Here is a 24,181-nt window from a genome sequence, read left to right as displayed (position 1 = left end):
AGATGTCTATTAAAAAAAAAGAGAAAACTTTAAAAATCTAATTTTTCTCAAAGTTTCTTTAATAAGCTTAGTAAAATATGAGTAAAAGAAACTATCAAAGCCGGGCGGTGGTGGCGCACGCCTTTAATCCCAGCACTCGGGAGGCAGAGGCAGGCGGATCTCTGTGAGTTCGAGACCAGCCTGGTCTACAAGAGCCAGTTCCAGGACAGGCTCCAAAACCACAGAGAAACCCTGTCTCGAAAAGCCAAAAAAAAAAAAAGAAACTATCAATAGGGGGCTGGAGAAATGGCTCAGTGGTTAAGAGCACTGACTGCTCTTTCAGAGGACCTAGGTTCAATTCCCAGCACCCATATGTCACAACTGTCTGTAACTCCAGTTCCAGGAGACCTGACATCTTCACACAGATATAGAAGCAAGCAAAACACCAATACACATAAAATATAAATACATACATACATCAGTGGTGCTTTCATTTTGGTTTTAGTTTTAGTAAGTAGAAAGTCTAATTCTAAATTCATGTGTAAAATAAACAACCAATAATTAAGCTCATAAAAAAGTAAACAAGGAATAGCAAGGCATGTAGCACATATGAAGACCCCATATGAAAGAAATAAGAAAATGAAAAGTATTCAGGAAATTCCTGAAGCAGAAGAGAAAAAATAGTGACTCTAAAACTATCATACTAAAAACTGCATTAACAGACCTAAGAATAAGTCAATGACATCAAACAGGCTGTCTGAAGGGAGACACAAACACTAGAATTCAATATAATCATAAATCTAAATTTTCATATTGTGTTCAAAATAGAATATAAAAGGAATATTATGGTAATGGCAATAGATTCATATCTCAAATTTAATTATCATAAACTCAAAATGGATAAAAGATGGAAATGTAAAAAGTGAATTAATGAAACAATTAGAAACATACACTGGGAAGCAAGCCAAAAGCACATGAGAGCATTTCACACAGAAGTCATGAAAAAAATTATTGAACATCACTAAATTCTCAGAGTCAGGCATGTTTGCTCATGTCTGTCCTAGAACTCAGGAGGCTGAGGCAAGAGGATCACTTCAAAACACAAGGCCAGCCGACATCTCACATAGCAAGTTTCAGGCTAGCCAGCAACACAGTAAAAACTCACAAAAACCAAGAGGCTGGAAAGAGGGTTCGGCAGTTAAGAGCCCTTCCTGTTCTTCCAAATGAGCTGTGTTCAGTTCCCAGCACTCAAATCAGGAGGTTCACAATCACCAAGGAATCCAATGCACCCTCTTCTGCCTCGTCAGGTACTCTCAGGTGCACAAACTCATTTACAGACACACACATATACCCATAAGTAAAATATTTTAATTTTTTTTAAATGAAAGAAAAGCCAGCTGTGGTGGATGTGCCTACATCCTAGTCTTCAGGAGACTAAAGCAAGGCTGCTGAGGTGACTCATCAGGCAAAGGCACTAGCTGCCGAGCATCATGACTTGAACTCAATCCCCAGGATCCACGTGGTAGAAGAAAATCATCTTCTCCAAGTTGTCTCCATATACATGTCACAGCAAACACATCGAGAGACAGACAGACATATACACATGCACCAAGTAAATAAATAAATGCAATATTTAGAAAGTTTAAGGCCAGGATTGGTACTGCACTCCTTTAATCCCAGCACATAGAAGGTAGGGACGAGGGGCTCTCTCTGAACTCATGGCCACAGTGTGTGAGTTCTAGGCCATCAAGGCTACATACTGAAACCCAGCCTTTTCACGCCAAAAAAGCAATGTACTCTCAAGATACAAAGTGAAGAGGACCCACTCCAGTGGACATGGTGCCACACACGCCTTTATATTCCAACACTCAGGAAGCAAAGGCAGGTAGACCTGGGTGATTTCAAGGCCGGCCAGGTCTATATAGCGAGCTCCAGACCAGCTGGAGTTACCTGGTGAGACTGAAACAAGAACGCTCCTGGGAGGTGGTGGCTCCCGCCTTTAATTCCAGCCCTTAGGAGGCAGGGACAGGGGAATCTGAGTTTAAAGTCAATTTGGTAACATGTCCAGGGCTAGAGAACACCTGCTGGTTTACATACTGAGTTCCAGTGCAGAGACCCTAAGTAAAAATAAATAAAATGATGCTGTGATTACAGCATAGACAAGGATATGCTTAAACATTAACATGTACTGTCTGGAGAGGGCTCAGCAGTTAAGACTGAAAGAGCATGCTGGGCAATGGTGGTGCAAGCACTCTGGGAAGCAGAGCAAACGAATATCTGTGAATTCAAGGTAAATCTGGTCTACAGAGGAAGTTCCAGGAGAGCCAGGGCTACACAGAGAAACCCTGCCTCAAAAAAAAAAAGAAAAAAAAAAAAAAAAGCTAAAAGAACAGTGAAGAACTCTTACAGAAAACCCAAATTTAGTTCCCAACACACACATAAGGCAACGTTCACCACTGCCTATAACTTCAGCCCCAAAGGGATCCCATACTTTATCCTCCACAGGCACCTGTACTCCCTCTGGGTTCAAACCCCAGCATTCCTTCCCAAAAATGCTCAAGAAAAAACTCCCACATGGGCTGGAGAGATGGCTCAGTGGTTAAGAGTACTACTGGTTGCTCTTCCATAGGACCTGGGTTCAGTTGTACCCATATCATCTGTAACTCCAGTTCTAGGGGATCTGACACCTTCATACCAATGCAAATAAAATAAAATTAAGTAAGTTTTCAAGAAAGAAAAGAAAGGAATTCCCATTTGAAGCCGGGCGGTGGTGGCGCACGCCTTTAATCCCAGCACTTGGGAGGCAGAGGCAGGCGGATCTCTGTGAGTTCGAGGCCAGCCTGGTCTACCAGAGCTAGTTCCAGGACAGGAACCAAAAAGCTACGGAGAAACCCTGTCTCGAAAAATCCAAAAAAAAAAAAAAAAAAAAAAAAAGAATTCCCATTTGAGTTATTGTTTCCTTAAGGAGGCGGAATATGACATCCGAGGGCTGGAATAAGACTCAGTGATTAAGAGCACTGGTAGCTCTTCCAGAGGAGGCAAGTTACAACCATCTGTAACTCCAATTCCATGGGGTTCAACACCCTCTTCTAGCCTCAGTGGCCACCAGGCACATAAGTTGTGCACAAACATATAACAAAACATCTATACACATAAAATAATTTTTTAGAGTATGACATTCCACAAAGCAAGACAAAGAACAACTTCTGTAAAAGAATAATTTCCAGTTCTCAGAGGCCATAAATCACTGAGGCTACTACTCTCCTGGGTAGAAACACCTCACTCATATTATGAGAAATTCAAAACAAACCCCAAAATGTAATGTTTGATAGAATTAAACAATTTTTTTTTTGTTTTTGTTTTTTTATTTTTCGAGACAGGGTTTCTCTGAGGTTTTGGAGTCTGTCCTGGAACTAGCTCTTGTAGACCAGGCTGGTCTCGAACTCACAGAGATCCACCTGCCTCTGCCTCCCAAGTGCTGGGATTAAAGGCGTGTGCCACCACCGCCCGGAATTAAACAAATTTTAAAAATTCAAATAGGAAACCCAATGAGGTAGTGTATGCCTAATTCCCAAGATTCGGGAGGTGGAGGCAGGATGATCAGTAGTTCAAGGACATCCTTACCCACAGAGCAAATTTTAGGTTAGTCTGGGATACATAAGATTGTTTCTATTTTTAATTTCTTTAATGTAAATGTGGATGGAGTTAGTTCAATGATAGGCCCAGGGTTCAAGTCCCATCACTATCAAAAAAAGAGACAGAGAGGAAGGGAGGCAGGCAATCATGACCCACAACAGGAGAAAAATTTTTATACCCAGGATCAGAAATTATAAAAATAACATTTATCAGAAAAATACACTCAAATAGTTATTATTTAAAAGACATATTAAGATATGGGAAAAAATAACTGAAGGGGCTATGGGTTAGGAAGACGATTTAGTTGTTAAAGGGGCTTGCTGCATAAGCATAAGGATCTGAGTTCAAATCCCTAGCACCATCATCAAAAAAGCCTGGCATAGTGGCAAAGCTCTGGTGAGGCGACAGGTAAATCCCGGGTGTTTACTGGCCAGCCATCAAGCCTAATCAGCAAGTACCAAGCAGTGAGAGACTCTCTCAAAAACACAAAGTAGACAGACAGACCGACACACATGCACATGCATCCACGCACGGCTGGAGTGACAGCTCTGTGGTTAAGAGAGTTTGCTGCCCTTACAGAAGAACTGAGTTAGCAGCACACAGGTACTTTCAACTCCAGCTCCAGGAATTCATTTCCTCTGGCCTGCATGGGTACCTATACTCACACACATACACATAATTAAAAAAATAATTAAAATAACACATTTAATCCCAGCAGATCTCTTTGAATTTGAGGCCAGCCTAGTCTACAAAGCAAATGAATACCAGGCCAGCCAAGGCTACAAAGAAGACCCTGTCTCTAATAACAACAATTATTGTCATTATTATTAATTAATCTTCCAAGGCAAGATGTGCTCACTGGTACAAAAATAACATGACTGTTATGGGAGTAAACAACCACTTTCTGACTGAATTTGTGGCCTGCTACACTGGAGGGAATTGGTGCCTGGCACATTAAACCTGGTTAAACACTCATGGCTAGGAAGGTTACAGGCTTTAAGAGGAAAATCTATTACTGCTGTTTAGCCAAAGTGAACTGGTATCAACTGCACCTTCAATTTCTATGTTTACAGTAATGAATTACAGCTGCTCTCAGCCTTCATCAGAGAAGCTTCTGTGTGCAGCAAGCAGCAGTTAGTTCAGAGTTTCCTAACTGGTCAGAGTGCTGAGAATCAGCGACTGCTGAGTGCTCAACCCCGAACAGGACACCTGTATCACGCCCTCTAAGGCTCAGAGAACATCACAAAAGGGTGTGGGGGCAGAAAGAATTAAGAAGCAGAAGATGGTGGAAGTGATATGAAATTATCTTCTGGACATGACACAGCCATCGTCCTTATGAACTTACAGCAACTGTGGTTATCTACACTTGACAGGGCTGATGGATGGGGGGGGCGTGGCGTAAAACAGCCATTTTCGTCAATGATAAAGCCACCGGCAGTACACTGCCTTTTCTCCAGTACTCCAATTAAACTCATGGATCACAAACAAACAACATGAAAATAAAAGTGGCAGGGGCTGGAGAGACGGCTCAGTGATTGGGAGCACTGGCTGCTTGCTCTTCCAGAGGACCCAGGTTCGGTTCACTGCACCCACACGGCAGCTCACAACTGTAACTCCAGTTCCAGAAGATCTGACACCCTCACACAAACTTACATGAAAGCAAAACACTGGCGCACATGAAATAAATAAATTTATTTTAAGAACAAGAAGAGAGGCATTTGTCGGGAAGAACAGGTTCAGCATGAGTGAGAAAGAGATGAGATGAGAAGGTAATGGGATGAAAATTACCAAAATACAAAATATACATATATGAAGTTGTTCATAAAATATTTTTAAGTGGATGAAGTTTTTAGATGTCTTGCAATATGGGTAAACTTTGAAAGCACTGTACTAAATGAAATCAAACAAACAAAAGAGAATAGTTGCTGTGTCTGGGGAGAACAAAAAGTCCTTTTTGAAAGGACAGTGTCTTTCACTTGAGGAAGTAAAAACATTGGAGATAGATAATAGTAGTGTCTACAAACACCAAACATATATTAAACACCACAGAACTTTACACACAGGTACAATGGTAAAAGTTAGATTACATATACTTTCCCAAATTAAAAAAGAAAAAAAGAATCTTTTTATACCTAGGGCTTAACAGACAGTTGCTATCAATGTGATTTATAGTGAATTCATTTTTATTTTAAAGATATAGTGAGCCATACTTTATCACCCTCTGAGGCTGGAGGGTAGTTAGTAAATGAATTGTTCATCTCCTTCATTTAGATGCCCCCCCTTCCTGAGTGAACTCCAATAAACATCCTAAAAACCAACATCTAGATGAGCTTCCCTGGATGGCAATACATGTCACAGGCCACAGATAGAAAAGAACAGCAGCCCACTGTTTCTCCTAGAAACCACCCCATGAGATTTTTTTCCTCTATTAATGTTAGTCTGTATCTTTTCTCTGTAATAATTTGTAACCTTAAATATAACAACTTTTCTGAATTCTTTGGATCCCTCTACCAAATCATCACACCCTAGGCTAGTCTTAGTGACCCTATAGACAGAAAAATATATATCACTGTTTGTTGGCGGAGGCTGCTTGTTCATTTCCCAGCTGCCCAGACCCAAAATAATCACACAGAAACTATATTAATCGCAATACTGTTTGGCCATACTGTTTAGTTTAAGCGTATTCACGTACTCCTACAATTGTTCTAGCTAGCCTTAACTGTCAACTTGACAGCCAGGAGTCATCTGAAAGGAGATGCTTCAACTGAGGGATTGTCTAGTTCAAACCGGCCTATGGGCATATCTGCGGGGGACTGTCTTGATTACCAATTGATACAGGAGGGTACAGATCACGATGGACCATGCCACCCCTGGTCCATGGTTCTAAAAACAAGCAAGCTGAGGAGGCCACGGAATGCAAACCAGTCAGCAGCATCCCTCATGTCTGCCTCAGTCCCTGGCCTGACTCCACACAGTCAAGACAGTTACCTGCAAATGTGAGATGAAATAAAGTCAAGGTAAGGGGTCCTGGGCTGAAGACGAAAACTACCTAAACATGAACCTGTGAAACCACAGAGAATAAACCAGCAAGCAGCATTTATCCATGGTTTCTACTTCAGGTTACTTCATGAGTTCCTGCCCTGACTTGCCTCAATAGTGCACTGGAAATACAAGTCAAATAAACCCTTTCTTCTCTTCTCTTAAGCTGCTTCTGGTCAAAGTGTTTTATCACAACAACAGAAGAAACCTAGATTAACTGTGTAAGTATTAACCATAAGAAAGCATATCTGGTAGCAGGTCACACCACCCTGAGCACACCCACTCCCACTGATCTCAGAAGCTATGCACTGGTGCAGCACAACTTGGGGATAGGAGGCTTGTACTTTCTGGAAAAAGACAAAATGAAACAATCAATGAGTGAAACCAAAGGGGTGGGGACTTGAAATTTTCAACAGGGCTTTAGGAATACTTAGAAATTGTACAAAAGAAAATCAACACAGATGTTACAATCCAACTTTATCTAATTACAACTAGAGAGCATCTAATCACACAATTAAAGAAAAGATACAATATTTCCAAAAGACTATGGAAGCTCACAGAAACTATATAATAAACCATAAATGAGTCTATTGCAAGCTATCGGGGACCATGAGAGAAAAACAGATGCAACATTTCCTAAATTTATTTAACCATAAATTTTTGAAGCAAAAGGAATCTCAAGTCCTACTGTTTCTCAAAACACTGAAGAAAGCTGCCTTCACTGATTCTTAACATTCCTTCCTACTTTTCCTTCAAACTGTAACAAAATACAGGAATCAATAAAAATTTCCTTGCCTTATTCATCAGCCAGAATTAGTCAATCTTCTGAAGTAGAAGCAAAAGCCCTAAAACAAGAATAAGCTTAACATATCAGGAAATGGCTGGGAGGCCAGAATGGCTAAAACAGCACAAAAGAAGAAAAAGTGTAGAATACAAAAATCACAAAGATAAGCTGAGATCACAGCACAGAAGACTGTGCATCTTGGTAAGTTTTAATGTGATTTTAAGAAAATATTACCTGGAGCTGGGCAGTGGTAGCGCACGCCTTTAATCCCAGCACTCAGGAGGCAGAGGCAGGGGAGGAATTGCTGTGAGTTTGAGGCCAGCCTGGTCTACAGAGCAAGTTCCAGGATAGCCAGGAATGTTACACAGAGAAACTCTGTCTCAACAAAACAAAAACAAAAGCAAAATAGTATCTGATTTATTTTTAATTCTTTTTAAAAGTTAAATACATTAATTGTGAAGTTCACATCTAGTCAAAGACACTAGCCACCTACTCCACTTCTTCTCTTGTGTGACTCTTGTCCATATTCTCTGCAGTTATAAAAACAGTTCGTTAAAAATTAAGACAAGACCCTAGTGGGGTTAAGAGAACCACAGACTTGTGTAAGCAAGCCCCCGTTAAGCTCATACAAACTCCGTTATCACAAATTTACTAATTTACAAATTTACTAATTGTAAAATATAAATTCCAGGAATTTACAAATTGTGGTATGTACCATCACCCAAGACTTAAACTCAAATTTTAAAAATTCTTCTATCACCCCTGATACACACACACACACACACACACACATACACACGCGCCTGTGGCTTTTGCTTTAAAAGGTGTTACTCTCTGTGTTCTGGGTCATGATATCAGAACCCAACCTGACCTTGTACCACACAGTAATGGAATAAAATTGCCTCTGCTCATCTAACTTTGGTGGCCTCATCCTCAATATTTGTGCGACTCCCAGACCCAACATAATGTATTTCTTACATGTATGAATGCTTTGCCAGCACGTATGTATGTGTACTTCATGCATGGATGGTACTCATGGAAGTAATTTCATTTGTTTGTTTTCTCTGTATAGCCCTAACTGCCCTGGAGACCAGGATGACCTTGAACTCAGAGATCTACCTGCCTCTGCCTCCCAAGTGCTGGGATTAAAGGTGTGCGCCACCACTGGCCAGCATGTAATATATATTTTTTAAAGATCTCTCTGCTTCATCTTATGTGAAGAAAATAGAAACAGTTTTTAGAAAATAAAAACTGCAACCAGTAAGAAGCTCTGACAGTGATATAAGGAAAACTAAGACCAAAATAGCTTAGACTAGAATTATATGCATTTGCTAAAGAAAAGTGTCCAGGTAAATCTACCTTAACTATGTTGATTGTTTTTGGATATATATATATATATATATATATATATATATATATATATATAAATTTATTTTTACTTTATGTGTATTAGTGTTTGCCTGAATGTATGTCTGTGCACCCCATTTGTACAGTGCCTGTGGAGGCCAGAAGTCGGCCCTGGATCCCCAGGACTGAAATCACAGACAGTTGTGAGCAGCCATATGAATGCTGGAAACTGACACCAGGTCCTCTAGAAGAATAGCCAATGTTCTTAATCACCAAGCCTTGGTTCCCAACCCTTGGTTTGCATTTTAATGGTACTTAGGATTGAATCCAAGGCCACCCCTCCCCAAGCTAAGCACTACTGCTGAACTACTCCTTGTGTTAAGAAGACAGCCTTTGCCTGGCTCCAGGATATCTTAGTCTTAGAGACAATTTATCTCCTTACAAGTGTCTCCATACTTCCTTATCACGGCCTCTTCATTTAAGAAATGTTCTAAGGTTCAGGCATGGACACTGTTTTTCTAATCATCTTCACTCCAGTGATGACTTTATCCTTATCCAGAAAGACCATTCAACTTTATCATCAATAACTCCCAATTGTGTAGTAGTGGTGGCACATACCACTAATCCCAGCATTCGGGTGGCAGAGGCAGGTGGATCTCTGTGAGTTCAAGGCCAGTCTGATCTACAGAGTTAGTTTCAGGACATGGGATAGCCAAGGCTACACAGAGAAGCCCTATCTCAAAAAAATCAAAGACAAAAACCAAACACAGACAAAAATACAATTGTACACCTTCCCCTAAACTCAGACTCACAGCATATATATCTGGTATAGCAAATTATCTCACACAAACCAAAATTGAGTTCCTAATCTTCTTTCTCCAAATTTGTACCTCTTAAATGTCTTCCCTGTTTGAGATGCCAGCAACTCCATCATTGAAACTGATCAGTGGTAAACCTTAAGATACCCATGACCTCTCTTTTTCTCAAGAGCATTCTATTCAAGTATGTCAATAAATCCCAATTCTTCCTTCAAATTATATCCACACATCTGGAGCTAGGTTTGGTGGCACAACCGGGCGGTGGTGGCGCACGCCTTTAATCCCAGCACTCGGGAGGCAGAGACAGGTGGATCTTTGTGAGTTCGAGTCCAGCCTGGTCTACAAGAGCTAGTTCCAGGACAGGCTCCAAAGCCACAGAGAAACCCTGTCTCGTAAAACCAAAAAAAAAAAAAAGAAAAAAAAGAAAACAGGAAGACATACAAAATGCAACCAGGGAGCTGAGGATATAACAGTTGGTAGACTGGTTGCCTAGCAAGCAAAAAGCCCTGGGCAAGATCCCAAGCACCATATAAACTGTAAACTGGAGGTGGTGGTGCAGTGATCCTAGCATGGGAAGGAGGGCAGTATTCCAAGGTCATCTTCTGCTACACAGTGATGTGTGAGACCAGCTGGAGTTACATAAGACCCTACTTTTTTTTAAAAAAAAGTATAAAATTGTGTTAGTCTCAATTGAAAACCTAGAACTCATCTTTAAAAAACCAATCACTTGTTTAGCTCAACTGTTAAGATTGCTTGCCTATCAATCACATCCTCAGCACCACATAACAAGTGTGATGATCCATGCCTGTAATTCCTGCACCAGAAGGTAGACATGAGAGGATCAGAAGTTCAAAGTCATCCTCAGTCACACAATCAATTGAAGATTAGTCTCGGCTAAATGAGTTGGAATTGTGGGAGTTGGAAAATTAAAAACATGGCTCAAGTGGTAAAGGTGCTTGCTGCAAACCTGACGACCAGAGTTCAATACTCAGAACACACAGAGTGGAAGGAGAGAACCAGTTGTTACCTGACCCCAAGTATGGCATGCTTTCATATTTTCTCTCATTTTTGATATTTTGTAATTCAAGGTATTTATTTTACAATTATAAAAATTATTTTTAAAAAACATTTGCTTTACAATGATAAAGATGCTTACTAGCATACTAGCAGGCAGTGCTGGTGCATGCCTTTGATCCCAGCGCATCTCTGTGAGTTCAAGGCCAGTCTAGTCAACAGAGAGAGTTCCAGGACAGCCAGAGCAACACAGAAAAACCCTGTCTTGGGGAAAAAAAAAAAAAGGAGGAGGAAGAGGAGGAAGAGGAAGAAGGAAGAAGGAAGAAGGAAGAAGGAAGAAGAAGAAGAAGAAGAAGAAGAAGAAGAAGAAGAAGAAGAAGAAGAAGAAGAAGAAGAAGAAGAAATAATTAAATAAGTAAAGATGCTTACTGATTCCAAATAGTTCAAACTTCTAAGCTCATATTTTTCTAATAGTGTAACTCATAAAATGACAACTCCTACAAGTCCTGTTTCTCAGCTATAAAATGGCAGGCCAGGAGTGATCAAAGCCTGTCTGTCTCAACTGTCCTAGACCTAATATTAAGATTATTATTAGCTAAAATTTTTAACATACAAGCATGTTTTTTTTTTTTTTGTTTTGTTTTTTTTTTTTTTTTTTTTTTTTTTGGTTTTTCGAGACAGGGTTTCTCTGTGGTTTTGGAGCCTGTCCTGGAACTAGCTCTTGTAGACCAGGCTGGTCTCGAACTCACAGAGATCCGCCTGCCTCTGCCTCCCAAGTGCTGGGATTAAAGGCGTGCGCCACCACCGCCCGGCACAAGCATGTTTTATAAGCTATAAATAATATACAAGTCCAAGTTAGGTGCCCACAATATACTGTAGAAATATTTTTAATGAAACAGAGAAATTTCTGTGTCAGGGGCACCTAGCTCACCAAAGCTCTCTGGCCCTAACAATAAATTTATTTTTATAGTCAAACTGGCTCTTCCACTTACCTGTTACACCTTAAACAAGTTACTCAATCTCTCTCTGAGTCATATCTATAAATGGATATAATAGCAACTTGGTAGAATAATATTGTAGGTTACAGATGATACACATAGACATGTGGCATGCCTGTGAGACATCTAATGAAGGGTGTCTTAAGGATTATTTCATTATTTTTAATTTTCCCATGAAGGTCAGGAGTTGAATCCTCTGGACCTAGAGTTACAGGTAGTTAGTTGTGGGTGTTGGGAATCCAAATCTGGTCCTCTGAGAGAGCAGTACACATTCTTCACCACTTAACTATCTCTCTAGTTCCAGGATTTATTTTAATGTGTGTGTGATTTATTTTAGTGTGTGTGTGTGTGTGTGCGTGCGTGCGCGCGCGCACCTCACCTGTGTGAGTTTAAGTACACTCCTGGAATTGGAGTGACAGGCAGTTGTGAACCACCCAATATAGGAACTAACTCTGTCCTCTTCAAGAAGAGTATGTGAAGGCCGGCCTGTGGTGGCGCACGCCTTTAATCCCAGCACTTGGGAGGCAGAGGCAGGCGGATCTCTGTGAGTTCGAGACCAGCCTGGTCTACAAGAGCTAGTTCCAGGACAGGCTCCAAAACCACAGAGAAACCCTCTGTCGAAAAACCAAAAAAAAAAAAAAAAAAAAGAAGAGTATGTGATGCTGGCCTTCGATAGTGGAGTACACCTTTAGCCCTGGCAGGCAGAGCTACACAGAGAAACCCTGTGTTGAGAAAGGAAAAAGAAAAGTTCCTGAACCATCTTCCCAGCCCCATGAAGACTTCTAAAGATTCATTTTTATTTTATGTGTATGAGTGTATGTGCCTGATGCCTGCAGAGGCTAGAAGAAGGTGTCAGATCCCTGAACTATAGTTATAGACGGTTGTAATCTGCCACATGGATGCCAGAAGTCAAACCAAGGTTCTCTACAAGAACAGCAAGTAAGTACTCTTAACCACTGAGCCATCTCTCCAGTCCCAGGACATTTTTTTTTAAATGTGTATGGGTATTTTGCTTATATGTATATCTACACAAACCATGTGCATGCCTGGTGGCCACGGAGACCAGAAGACGACATTCGATCCCCAAGAACTAAAGTTACAAATGGTTATGCACCAGCATAAAGGTGCTATGACTCAGATCCAGGTCCTCTGGAAAAGCAACAAATGTGCTTAACCATCAATCCCTCTCTCCAAACCCTCAATGACATTTTTATTTTATTTTGTTGTCATTCATGTCTTCTTCAAACAGACAACACCACAGAAGCAGATGACGAGGAACTATACCACTGAGATAGAAATGACTGTATTCACTTAAAACCTGCATGCAGAGGGATAAGGAGAGGGAGAAAGAACTGCAATAGCCAAGCAACAACAGCAGTCTGTTATTATAAGTCTTGCTTGCCTGCTCTTCTCTAAGGTAAAATAATAGGACAAAATTAAAGAAAAAATAAACACATACAAGAGTTCACTATGGATGGAAAGATGGCTCAACGGCTTGATTCCCAGCACTCACATGGGGACTTACAACTAACTATCTGTAACTCCAGTTTCAGTTTCAGGGAATCCAATGCCCTCTTTCAAGTTCTGTGAGCCCTGGGCACACAATGCAGACAAAACACCTATACACATAAAATAAGAATAAAGATTGCCTGCTGGGAGGTAGTGGCACACATCTTTAATCCCAGCACTGGGAGGCAGAGGCAGGCAGATCTCTAAATTCAAGGCCAGCCTGACCTATAGAGTGAGTTTCCAGGGCTACACAGAGAAACTGTCTCGAGAGAGAGAGAGACAGAGAGAGAGACAGAGAGAGAGACAGAGAGAGAGAGAATAAAGATTAAGAGTCAGGCATGGTAGCACATACCTTTAATCCCATCAGTTGGGTGAAAAAAAATATTTTTTCAAAACTTATTTTTAGCCGGGCGGTGGTGGCACACGCCTTTAATCCCAGCAGAGGCAGAAGGATCTCTGTGAGTTTGAGGCCAGCCTGGTCTACAAAGGGAGTGGACAGGCTCCAAAGCTACAGAGAAACCCTGTCTCGAAAAACCAAAAAAAAAAAAAAAAAAAAAAAAAAAATTTATTTTTTAAGTCACTTTAAAACTGAACATCTGAGGGAGATGGAGAGATGTCTCAGCAGTTAAGAGCCTTGGCTGTTCTTCTAGAGATTCTGAGTTCAATTGCCAGCAACTGCATGGTGGTTCACAACCAAATGTAAATGAGATATGGTGCCCTCTTCTGGCCTGTAGTAATACATGCAGACAGAATACCGTATATATGATAAATAAATATTTTTTTAAAAACTGAACATTTAGCCAGGTGGGGGCACACAGACCCACACTTAGGCGGCAGAGGCAGGCAGATCTCTGAGCCAGCCTGGTCTAAGAAACCAAGTTCTAGGATAGTAAGAGATGTTACACAGAGAAACCCTGTCTCTGAGGGGGGGAAAGAATATTTGTCTTTTCAAAGAAAAAACATTTAAGAAGCTCTTACATTTTTTTCACACATCAAAATATCTGAGTCAGTCATGGTTGTATAATACTAACATTAGAAGTCGAGACAAGTGGCCTACATAGTCACTTCAAGGCTAGCTAGCCTACCAAGTGAGACCCTGTCTCAAAAAACTAAAAATCCAACCAACAAAAAAGGTATTTTAGGAACTGGAGTTGCAGCTCAGCAATTAAGAGCACTTGCTACTTAATCAGAACTGAAATTCTGATCCCAGCATCCACAAAGAAAGTGGGGTTTCTTGTGATGCACTTAACTCCAGCTGCAAGGAAGGTAGGGACAGTAACACTGCTGGGCTTGTTGGCTGCCAGCCAGGCTGGGAAAGCCCCCTGGGGTACAAGGACTGATCCTGCCTCAAAGAAAACAGGTAGAGATTGACAGGGAAGGACACTCAGTGCCTTCTTCTGGCCTCTATGAACACACCACACACAGACCTGAACCCAAAGACATATGTATACACACTAGACACATACACAAACAAATCTTTTTTTTTTTTTTGGTTTTTTCGAGACAGGGTTTCTCTATGGTTTTGGAGCCTGTCCTGGAACTAGCTCTTGTAGACCAGGCTGGTCTCGAACTCACAGAGATCCGCCTGCCTCTAACAAATCTATTTTTTAATATAATGTTGGGGCTAGAGAGCTGGCTCAGAGTTTAAAAGAGCATCTTATTCACTCCTTCACAGAACCCAAGTTCAAGTCCCAGCATCCACATTAAGCAGATCACAACTACCTGTAACTCTAGCTCTAAAGAGATCCAATATCTCTATGGACATCTGCATTCACATGCAGACACACACAACTTAAAATAATAAAATTAAAACATTACAAAAATACACACAATTATGATACTCTACAACTCAAGGTAAATGCCAAAAAAAAAATGAGCTTGGACTTAGCTTAGGTTTGTTTCTAACTAGCTCTTCTTTTAGCTTAAATTAACCCATTTCTATCCATCTATGTGCTGTCCTGAGGCTCTTTTACCTCATCTACTCATTGTCCATCCTGCTTTCCTGCTTCCTCGGAGTCAGACTGGTCCCCCTTTTCACTCTGCCCGCCAACGCTGCCTATCCCTCCTCCGCCTAGCTATTGGCAGTTCAGCTTTTTATTTGGCCCATCAGGTGCCTTAGGCAGGCAAGGTGAAACAAGTGTAACACATCTTTCTGTAGTTAAACAAATGCAGCATAAACAAATGCAACATATCTATATAGTTAAACAATTCTGTAACACAAATGCAACACATCTTTACATATTTAAACAAATATTCTATTCCACAACACAGCACAAATACAAGCATCTAGAACAACAAACTCTCATGCAGAATTGATATGCAAATTTGCTTCAGAAGGTTCTACTGAAACAGTATGTATACACCATACCCTAGTAATTCTCTCAGATAACTGGAAAAATCATAAACACATCCATCCAAAACAAATATAAAAGTATAAAAGTATACACAGCAGAAAAAATATTTAAAATTGAAATGTCCATCAGTAATAGAATGGATAAAAGAAGTCATATTCACATGATGCAGGAATGAGAATAAGTTTATCTCACAACTGCAAAGTTGAGCAAAAGAATTTCAACAGTGTTGGAGCCTTCATCAAGACTTAGCTATCCTTTTGTCCTTCTCCTGGGAATTATCCTGACTTTAATCTAATCTTCAACCTGTGGGGGCTTTCAGATGGTTCGAGCCCAACAGGTTCCCAAGGAGACCCCTGACACTTCTTTTGGTCTCAAACTCTTTATCCCCACCCTCAAAGCCTTCTAGGCTGAAACAGACTCAGGACTTGGGATGAAGTGCTTAGGTTGAGATGAAATGAGGCTGTCTGCCTGTGACTCACTGACCACTTAGAACCTCCCTGTCCTCTCTCCCTGGACTTGTGACCTCACCCTTGTGGCATCCTCATTGCCGTCCTGTGAAGGCCTTCCCTTCCTAAGAACACCAACTGGCACTGCCACTAGGCGGTTTCTGCCATGCCCAGGACACAGTGAGGACAAGAACCCACTAGGGAAAGCAGTGTTCTAAGCTGGATTTGAAGCTGCTTTCTGGCCGGTAGTCATGTCCCAAAGTGGGATGTGTTGTTCTGAGAAGTGCTGTGAGCCGAGACCAGAATGGACTGGAAGGGTTGGCCATGCTCTTCCCATGTCTCCTAGAGCTGCACTAGTATACTGTGTGCCCCATTGCCTGAGCTGGCCCTAGCCAGCAAGGTCAATGGAACCTGCAGATCAGTAAGGTGAACCCCACTTGTTTCCAGCTCAGGTAGTCCTTGTCAAAGTATGAGAAACTCATCAGAGCAGCCAGTGACAGTACAGAGCAGATGGGCCAGTGTCAGCAAGGGGGATGAGAGTATTTCAGATTGCTGGAATGGTCCCTGAGCATCCTGCCTCAGCTGCTGGTCCACAGGTCTTTGTAAGGGTTTCCCTAGCAGGAAATAGTTTCAAGTCAAAAAGAAAAAAAAGGAAAAAAGAAAAAAAAATTGAAGAAAAGTAACTGGATGAACACGCTCCACAAATGTAAGGAACATGGGTAAACTATCACTCCTGTGTTGGGTGCACATCAGAGGACTGTGTCTGTCTGGAGAAAGCTCACCTAGCGATATACTTCTTTTCTTCACAAGTCACACATTTTGGGAAGGTGTTTGAGACAGGGTCTCACTATGTAGTTCCGATTGTTCTGAACTCCCTCTGTAGACCAGGCTGGCCTCAAACACAGAAATCCATCTTCCTCTGCCTCCCAATGTGCAACACCATGCCCAACCATCATTTGTATTTTATATTTAACATTAAATAGATTCACCAATGGTACCACCTATACTATGCTCAAAACACCTGACCAGTCCTATGTCATTTTCACTGCTCTTTAGAATTGAAACATCAGTATCTCTATGAATACATCTACTGTCAATACTCACTACTTGCTAATTTACCCACTATACTAGTTACTGTCTCATTACTCTGACAAGACACCTGACAACAAGCAACTAAAGGAAGGGTTGAGTTTAGCTCACAGGTGTAGAAACACTTTATCAGAGCCAGGTGCTGGCGGCAGCTGCTCACATTGCATCCCCAGTCAGGAAGCAGACAGCAACAAACAGGCACTCAGCACTCACCTTTCCATGTTGTACAGACCCCCAGCACCAGCCTGGCACAGCCCACATTTAGGGTGGGGTCTTCCCACTTCAAGGAACCCAACCTAGACAATCCTTCAAGGACATGCCCAAAGGCTTGTCTCTTCAGTGAGTCTAGATCCTGCCAAGCTGACAATCAACACTAAATATCATATTCGTTAACTACCAAGCATTATGAACATTCACTTATGTAAAGGTTTGCTGAGAATCTATGTAAAAATCTGTGCTTCAGGCCACTGACATGGCTAGGCATCCAAATTTTGTCAACTTGAGTTTGGTTCCCAGGACACACATGCTAGAAAAAATAAATTCCCACAAGTTGTCATCTTCCCTCCCTACACCCTTCATGGCATGCATGCCTATACACATGTACGCACCTGTATACAAACTAAATAAAATGCGCTGGGCAGTAATGGCGCACGCCTTTAATCCCAGCACTCGTAAGGTCGAGGCAGACAGATCTCTAAATTCAAGGCCAAGCCGGGCGGTGGTGGCGCACGCCTTTAATCCCAGCACTTGGGAGGCAGAGGCAGGCGGATCTCTGTGAGTTCGAGACCAGCCTGGTCTACAAGAGCTAGTTCCAGGACAGGCTCCAAAAAACCACAGAGAAACCCTGTCTCGAAAAAGCAAAAAAATAAATAAATAAATAAAATAAAATAAAATAAAATAAATTCAAGGCCAGCCTGCTCTACTAAAACTAGTTCCAGGACAGGCTCCAAAGCTACAGAGAAACCCTGTCTCGAAAAAACAAACAAACTAAACTAAATAAAATACAATAATGAAATTAAAAAAAACTGTGGTAGGCTATTTGTATAATTAAAGCAATTTCCTTGCTTTAAGGAGTGATAACCTTATATATAAATAATAAAAGTACAAAGACGCACTCTTGGTGCTACAGGGACACAAACATCAAAAAAGGCAAAACATAAAGTAGGTCTCTCTTGGAGGTATAAACACCCCCTAAGTGATGAGGAGGAACTATCCTGTTAAGGGCATTTCCACAGAAGGAGCAGTCTGAGCAAAAGGCACAGAGCTAAGAAACAGCATGCTATATTTCAGGAAACAATGAACAGCTGCTAAATGTTGCTTGAGGCTTAGTAACACCAAGATGGACCACTATGGGGTGAGCTGTCAAGACAGGGAAAGAAGATAGTAATCAAAAGACTTACTTCAGCCTCATCCAGAAGACATGGGTCAGAAAAGAAATGATCAAACAGGAAACAATGTAGAGGTGGAATTAAAGACATAAGGCTGGGGAAAAAAAGTCTAGCTGGCAGGCAATGTTAGTTGCCTACAGAAAATATAAGAGACAAAACAATAAAACAACAGCTATACCCAGATGGGAGTAAATTCCAGTACTCCAAGAGGCAGAGGCAGGAAGATCTCTGAGTTTCCAGAACAGCCTGGCCTACATAGCAAGTTCCAGAACAGCCATGACGATATAGAGACCTTGTCTTAAATGAGGGGGAAGAAAAGCCATTGCTAACCTGAAGAAAAACTATATATACAAAATACTGTGGCCTTTACTCCCAGCACTTTGGAGGTAGAGACAGGTGGATCTCTGCATTAGAAGACAGCGAGGTCTACGGGACAGTCAGAGATAAGATACACAGAGAAACCCTATCTTGAAAAACCACCAATCACACTAACCATTAACCTACCCTTAGTGTAAGCAGATTTTCTTTTTATAAAGGGTCAAACAGTAAACATTTCAGCTTTATGCTCCACATAAACAGAGATTCATCCAACCGCCTCTGGCACAACTAGCTCTAGCTCTTTTTTTTTTTTTTTTTTTTTTTGGTTTTTCGAGACAGGGTTTCTCTGTGGCTTTGGAGCCTGTCCTGGAACTAGCTCTGTAGACCAGGCTGGTCTCGAACTCACAGAGATCCGCCTGGCTCTGCCTTCCGAGTGCTGGGATTAAAGGCGTGCGCCACCATCGCCCGGCTTTTTTGGTTTTTCGAGACAGGCTTTCTGTAGCTTTTGGAACCTATCCTGAAACTCTCTCTGTAGACCATGTTGGCCTTGAACTCACAGAGATTCTGCCTCCCACTTGCTGGGATTAAAAGCATGCACTACCACCACCTAGCCTTCTTTTTGCTTTTTAAGCAACCACTTAGAAAATAAAGCATCCAACTCCAGTGGGGATTCAATCACTCCAGCTTCAGAGGGCACCTGCACTCACATGCACATAGCCTTACACAGACACAAAGATAGTTAAATATAATTAAAATACATCTTTAAAAAAAAACTTAGCTAATGAACTTTCTTTTAAGGTTTACAGGGTGCACTTGGGATGTGAGCCATTGTTAGTTTGCTGATCCTTGTTGGTAAGGAAATGAGGATTAACCTTCCTATGAGATTAGCTTTCCTAAAATGACACTTGCACTGTATTAATACCCTACTCTAAAATCTCCATAGGTGCTCCCTGCATAATACGTACAATTCCGATAGTACCTAACATTCACAGGCATTTCCAGCTCCAATCTACTATCCTAGGCATTCAAACCAAACCTTAAGAACTTGCCCATTCTTACTAAATTGGACTACTTACACTTATCTGCTTCTGTAGATGTGTGTTGTTTCCCAACCCAGTGTTCTTTCCTTCTGTTTCTAACTTGACTAAATATCCTTCTTTCAGAGCACAATTAAAATCCTACCCCTGCATGACTCCACCCTCCTCAAAACTTCCAAATGCACTATCTCAATTTAACAGAAATTTAATCGCTGCTCTGTAGCTATAATTTACTTCAAATAAATTCTAGTAACGAACTATAGAAATTATCCCTGAAAGTATAGTCTTTTAAATAAATTCTAAATTCATTGAGGGCAGGCAGCAGTTTACACCACCCTCAGTCAACGGATCGAACAACATACAACAAAAAGTAAATAAGATAAAGACATGGGTATGAATATAAGTAATAATGTACAACCATTTTTCTGAAATAGCTAGTTAACTGAATCAATAGACGAATATTCTTTCATTACATGTGTACAACCTGAATACTAGACAAGACACAAAATGACAATCAATACTTATTTCCTCAGTTCTTCTGTTTCTTTTGTTTTTTTTGTGACAAGGTTTCTCTGAGTAGCCTTGGCTATCCTGGAACTCACAGAGATCCACCTGCCTCTGCGTCCCAAAGTGCTGGAACTAAAGGCATACACCTCCACCACCCAGTAAATGCCTCAGTTCTTTATGGACTAGCTGACTAGAGAAACAATAGCAGAATGTGAGAAAAACTCCCCAATAGTAGGTCATTAGTTCAACATAGGTACACTATCTTCACACTACAGGTACAAGTTATCAGACCAATTTGTTTTTAGGATACAAACTGGGCTTCTAAAACTAAACTGCTTTAAGTTTTTACCTTAATTTCCTCAATATCATACAAGTTAAAAAAGTTTCACACACTCCAAGAAGTCATACATCTGAACTCCAGTAAGGTATTATGAAGTCCACCCAGATTTTACGGAAGAATATAATTACCTATATCAACACTTTTAAAGAAGTATCTATAGTCAGGATTCTTTTGAACCAGATTAAAGGTTACATCTTGTGTTTGAACATTAAGGAATTCTAAAATCAAGTGTCAATTGCATCCAATTTTACTGCCAATACATTTAAATGTTTAACATCTAAAACAATTCTCTCTGGAATATTTGCCCACATTCTAATGTAAATTACAACAAAGGTTTACAACATTTGTAACAAATGAAAAGTGGGTGGCGCAGGCCTTTGATCCAGAACTTGGGAAGCAGAGGCAGGCAGATCTCTTAGAGTTCCAGACCAGCCTGGTCAACAGAGCTCAGCAAGGGCTACACAGAGAAACCCTGTCTCAAAAAACAAAAGTACAGCTGCTGGGCAGTGGTGGCCCAGGCCTTTAATCTTAACCAGCACTCCAGGGAGGCAGAGGCAAACAGACCTCTGTTAGTTCAAAGCCAGCCTGGTCTACAAGACCTAGTTCCAGGGCAGCTAGGAATGTTACACAGAGAAACCCTGTCTCGAAAAAACAAACAAAGTATTAAAAAAAAAAACACTGAATAAATGTCACAAGATTGCCATAATATAAAAAAATGTGACTAATTCTCCAAAACATGGGGGTGGGGGTGGGGAAGGCAATGACACTTACTTATAAGCCTGCTGTTTAACAATGAATAATATTAATTTGGTTTTGGGTGTTTTTTTGTTTTTTGGGTTTTTTGTGGGTTTTTTGGCTTTTGGTTTGTCTGTTTGGTTTTTGTTTTTCAAGACAGGGTTTCACTGTATCCTTGGCTGTCCCGGAACTCACTTTGTAGACCAGGCTGGCCTTGAATGCACAAGAGATTCACCCACCTCTGCCTCCCCAGTGCCGGGATTAAGGGCGTGGTCCAGTCAATAGTGCCTGGATTTAAAAGGGACAGACTCGGGAAGGAGCCAGAAATCCTGCTTGATTCCTATTTCACCACTGGCCTAGTCTTGGGTGCAGCACTAAATGTCTCTGTTTCCCCATACACTGACACAAGAACAGCTTAACTGACATTTTCAGGTTGTGAGAACTGATTCCAAGTCTCTGAAGTACTTCAGGACCACGAAAGGAACCACGCTGTAGAGATAAAAGGTCATACTTATTTAATACGAAAACTGCAGCTACCTGTTAGCAGCAGTTCCAAACTCAACCGTAATTCTTTTGTGTCTTAGGAGGCATGTACTTCAGGAGCTGGTCGAACTGTCTTAGAGAAGACAAATAACTACTTTCCAAAAAAACAGAAAAAAAAAAAAAAACCTCGTGTCGCTATCCAACCCTACTACTTGCAAAGGAAAACAAAGTTCAAAGCCGGTTGTTGATAAACCTATACTAGAGACCGGCAGGAATCATGGAGGAACTTTTCTTTGTTACCATACCAGAAATGTGACCCCTAAAAATAATCTCAAAAAGCAATCCTTGTCACGAGAGTTGTACTAATGGGAAACGGCCCTAGCCTTTCTTACCTAAAGAACTGCACATGGTGGTTGTTAAGAGGCTGCAGCCAAGACTTAGGGAGAATTCTCTCAAAACCTAAGCTAACTGGACAGGTAGTCCAGCACTCGGTGCTGAGCGCTGGGTACTGAAGAGGGTTGCTGGGGAAAAGTGCTGATCCATCTCCAGCTGCCCCTGGATGACAGTAACAATGCAAACACTGACAAAAGAGCTAGGAGGCCACCCAGAGCCCCTTGCCTGGCAGCACCTCTGCCAGAGCCTCCACATACAAAGCGACAAATCCTCGAGAGGCCCTCGGCTGACAGATCTTCCAAGCGAGACCTAGCGTGGCAACATGAGGTGGGGGAGAAAAGTACGGCTTGTCACTCCTTCCAGGGGCGCGGGGTGCCCCGAAGGTGAGGGCAAAGTCTTCGGTCCTCTCGGCCAGTCCCCGACCCGGGGACCGCGCCGGCTCGTCCTTCCCCGCGGCAGCGGCCGTCCGCGAGGCTGGGAGCCCAGCAGCCCGCGCTCGTCCCGGTCCGGCCCGACCGGCAACTACTCGGCCAACTCCGCGGGCGCCAGGCGGCCCGCCCGAGCGCCGGGTGGGGGAGGCGACACGGCCCGGCCCGCTCCCTCGGCACGCGGTCCGCGCCCGCCGCCCTCCGCCCGCGTCCCCGCCCGCCGGGCCCCGGCTGCCCAGCTCGACCGCCGGGCGGCCTGGTTCCTTACCTGAGGCGGTGTACCAGCTCCCGGCGTGGCTGGCTTCCCGGCAGACCACTCGGTTGGACATCTTGGTGCCTGTGCCGCCTATGGTGCACGAGGATGAATGAGGAGGAGGCGGCGGCGGCAGCGGCGGCGGCGGCTCTGCGAGGGGACGAGACGCCGCGGGCCCAGCCCAGGAGGAGGCGGCCGCGGGGAGGGGACCGGCCCGGCCCAGGAGGAAGAGGAGGAGATGGCAGCCGGGGCTGGCGGCGGTAACAATCACCACAAACTCCGCCGGCCGCCGGAAGATGGGGCCCACGGCTGATTCGCCCGAGCCTCGCGGCAGCCGCGAAATCTCCGCCGCTGCCCTGACAGGGCTGCTTCCGCGAGCCGCCCCCGGCCCCGCCGCGCGCGGCCTGCCGAGCCTCCCGCTGACCCCACCCCCGTGACTCCGCGCCCTCCCCCACCCGCCCCGCCCCCACCGCCAGGCCTCCCTCCTGCCGCGCGCCCGCCGGCCCCGCCCCGCGCCTCCGCCCGCCGTGCGGCGCGCTCAACGGCGGAAGCGGGCCGGGCTCCGAGCCATCCGGGGTCGGGCGGCCTCAGGCCAGGTGGCGGCGATCGGTGCTAGCCCCTCCCCCTCCCCCATACAGCCCGGGGCCGGGCCCTGAACCCGGGAAGCCCAGGCGTCCTTACTCTCCGCGCTACCGGGTCCGGCCCACTGAGCATGCCCAGCGCCGCGGCTGGGCCCGCCGAGGAGGCTCAGCGTGCACGCTCCGCTCTCCGGGGTTTAGCGCCAGCAGAGGCTGGGGGCAGGGCGCGGGGCGCAGGACGCAGCCGCAAGGCGGGGAGAGCCCCTTCCCTCCCTACCCCCCACCCCCGAGTCGCCTGACTTATCCTCGCGCGCCGCCGGCTCAGCGCACACAAACACATACACACACACACGCGCGCGCGGTTGCTGCCCACCAAGTCCGGCCGGAGTTCCCCTGCCACTGCGTCCTTGGTGGATTCCCACCCTCGGGGTGTCGCCCAGGAAAGCAAGTCTGGGGCCGCGCTGAGAAGTTTTGTTTGTAGAGATCGGAGTGCGGCGAAGCAGACCCGGGGGGAGTAGGGGTGCTGTAAAACTGCAGCCTTCGCTTCTCAGGCTCGTCCCTACCACCTAATAGTGCCTTTGGCAGAGTTATATGTACTAATTGTATCTTAGCTGTAACTGCACTGTGGCAAAGATCGTCTCAGTTATTTCCTACTGGGTAAAATGGGGCGGGGGGTTGACACTCGGGTAAGGCACACTACAGATGTCA

At 43.3% G+C, this 24,181-nt stretch overlaps 1 protein-coding gene and 1 pseudogene across 3 annotated transcripts in view; both read right to left on the bottom strand.

Annotated features, from left to right (window-relative positions):
* Memo1 (mediator of cell motility 1) overlaps positions 1-23,712 on the bottom strand; it is a 112,286-nt gene extending 88,574 nt beyond the window's left edge. The window contains exons 1-2 of one of the 3 annotated variants that reach the window (XM_057792389.1): positions 23,577-23,712; positions 22,911-22,988 (exon numbers count right to left, since the gene is read on the bottom strand). In XM_057792389.1, the coding sequence (XP_057648372.1) occupies positions 22,911-22,971 (61 nt within the window). In that variant the 5' untranslated portion in view covers positions 22,972-22,988; positions 23,577-23,712. Of the gene's footprint in view, positions 1-22,910; positions 23,300-23,576 lie in introns of those variants that run through there. The other 2 variants (XM_057792405.1, XM_057792396.1) reach the window with 2 other exon arrangements.
* Positions 19,954-20,044, bottom strand: LOC130889994 (small nucleolar RNA U3; annotated as a pseudogene).
* Positions 23,713-24,181: the final 469 nt, after the last annotated feature.

The sequence above is a fragment of the Chionomys nivalis genome, chromosome 1, assembly GCF_950005125.1.
Source record: "Chionomys nivalis chromosome 1, mChiNiv1.1, whole genome shotgun sequence".
NCBI classification, from domain to species: Eukaryota; Metazoa; Chordata; class Mammalia; order Rodentia; family Cricetidae; genus Chionomys; species Chionomys nivalis.
Note: the sequence above shows the minus strand (reverse complement) of the source record. Positions and strands in the feature narration are given on the sequence as shown.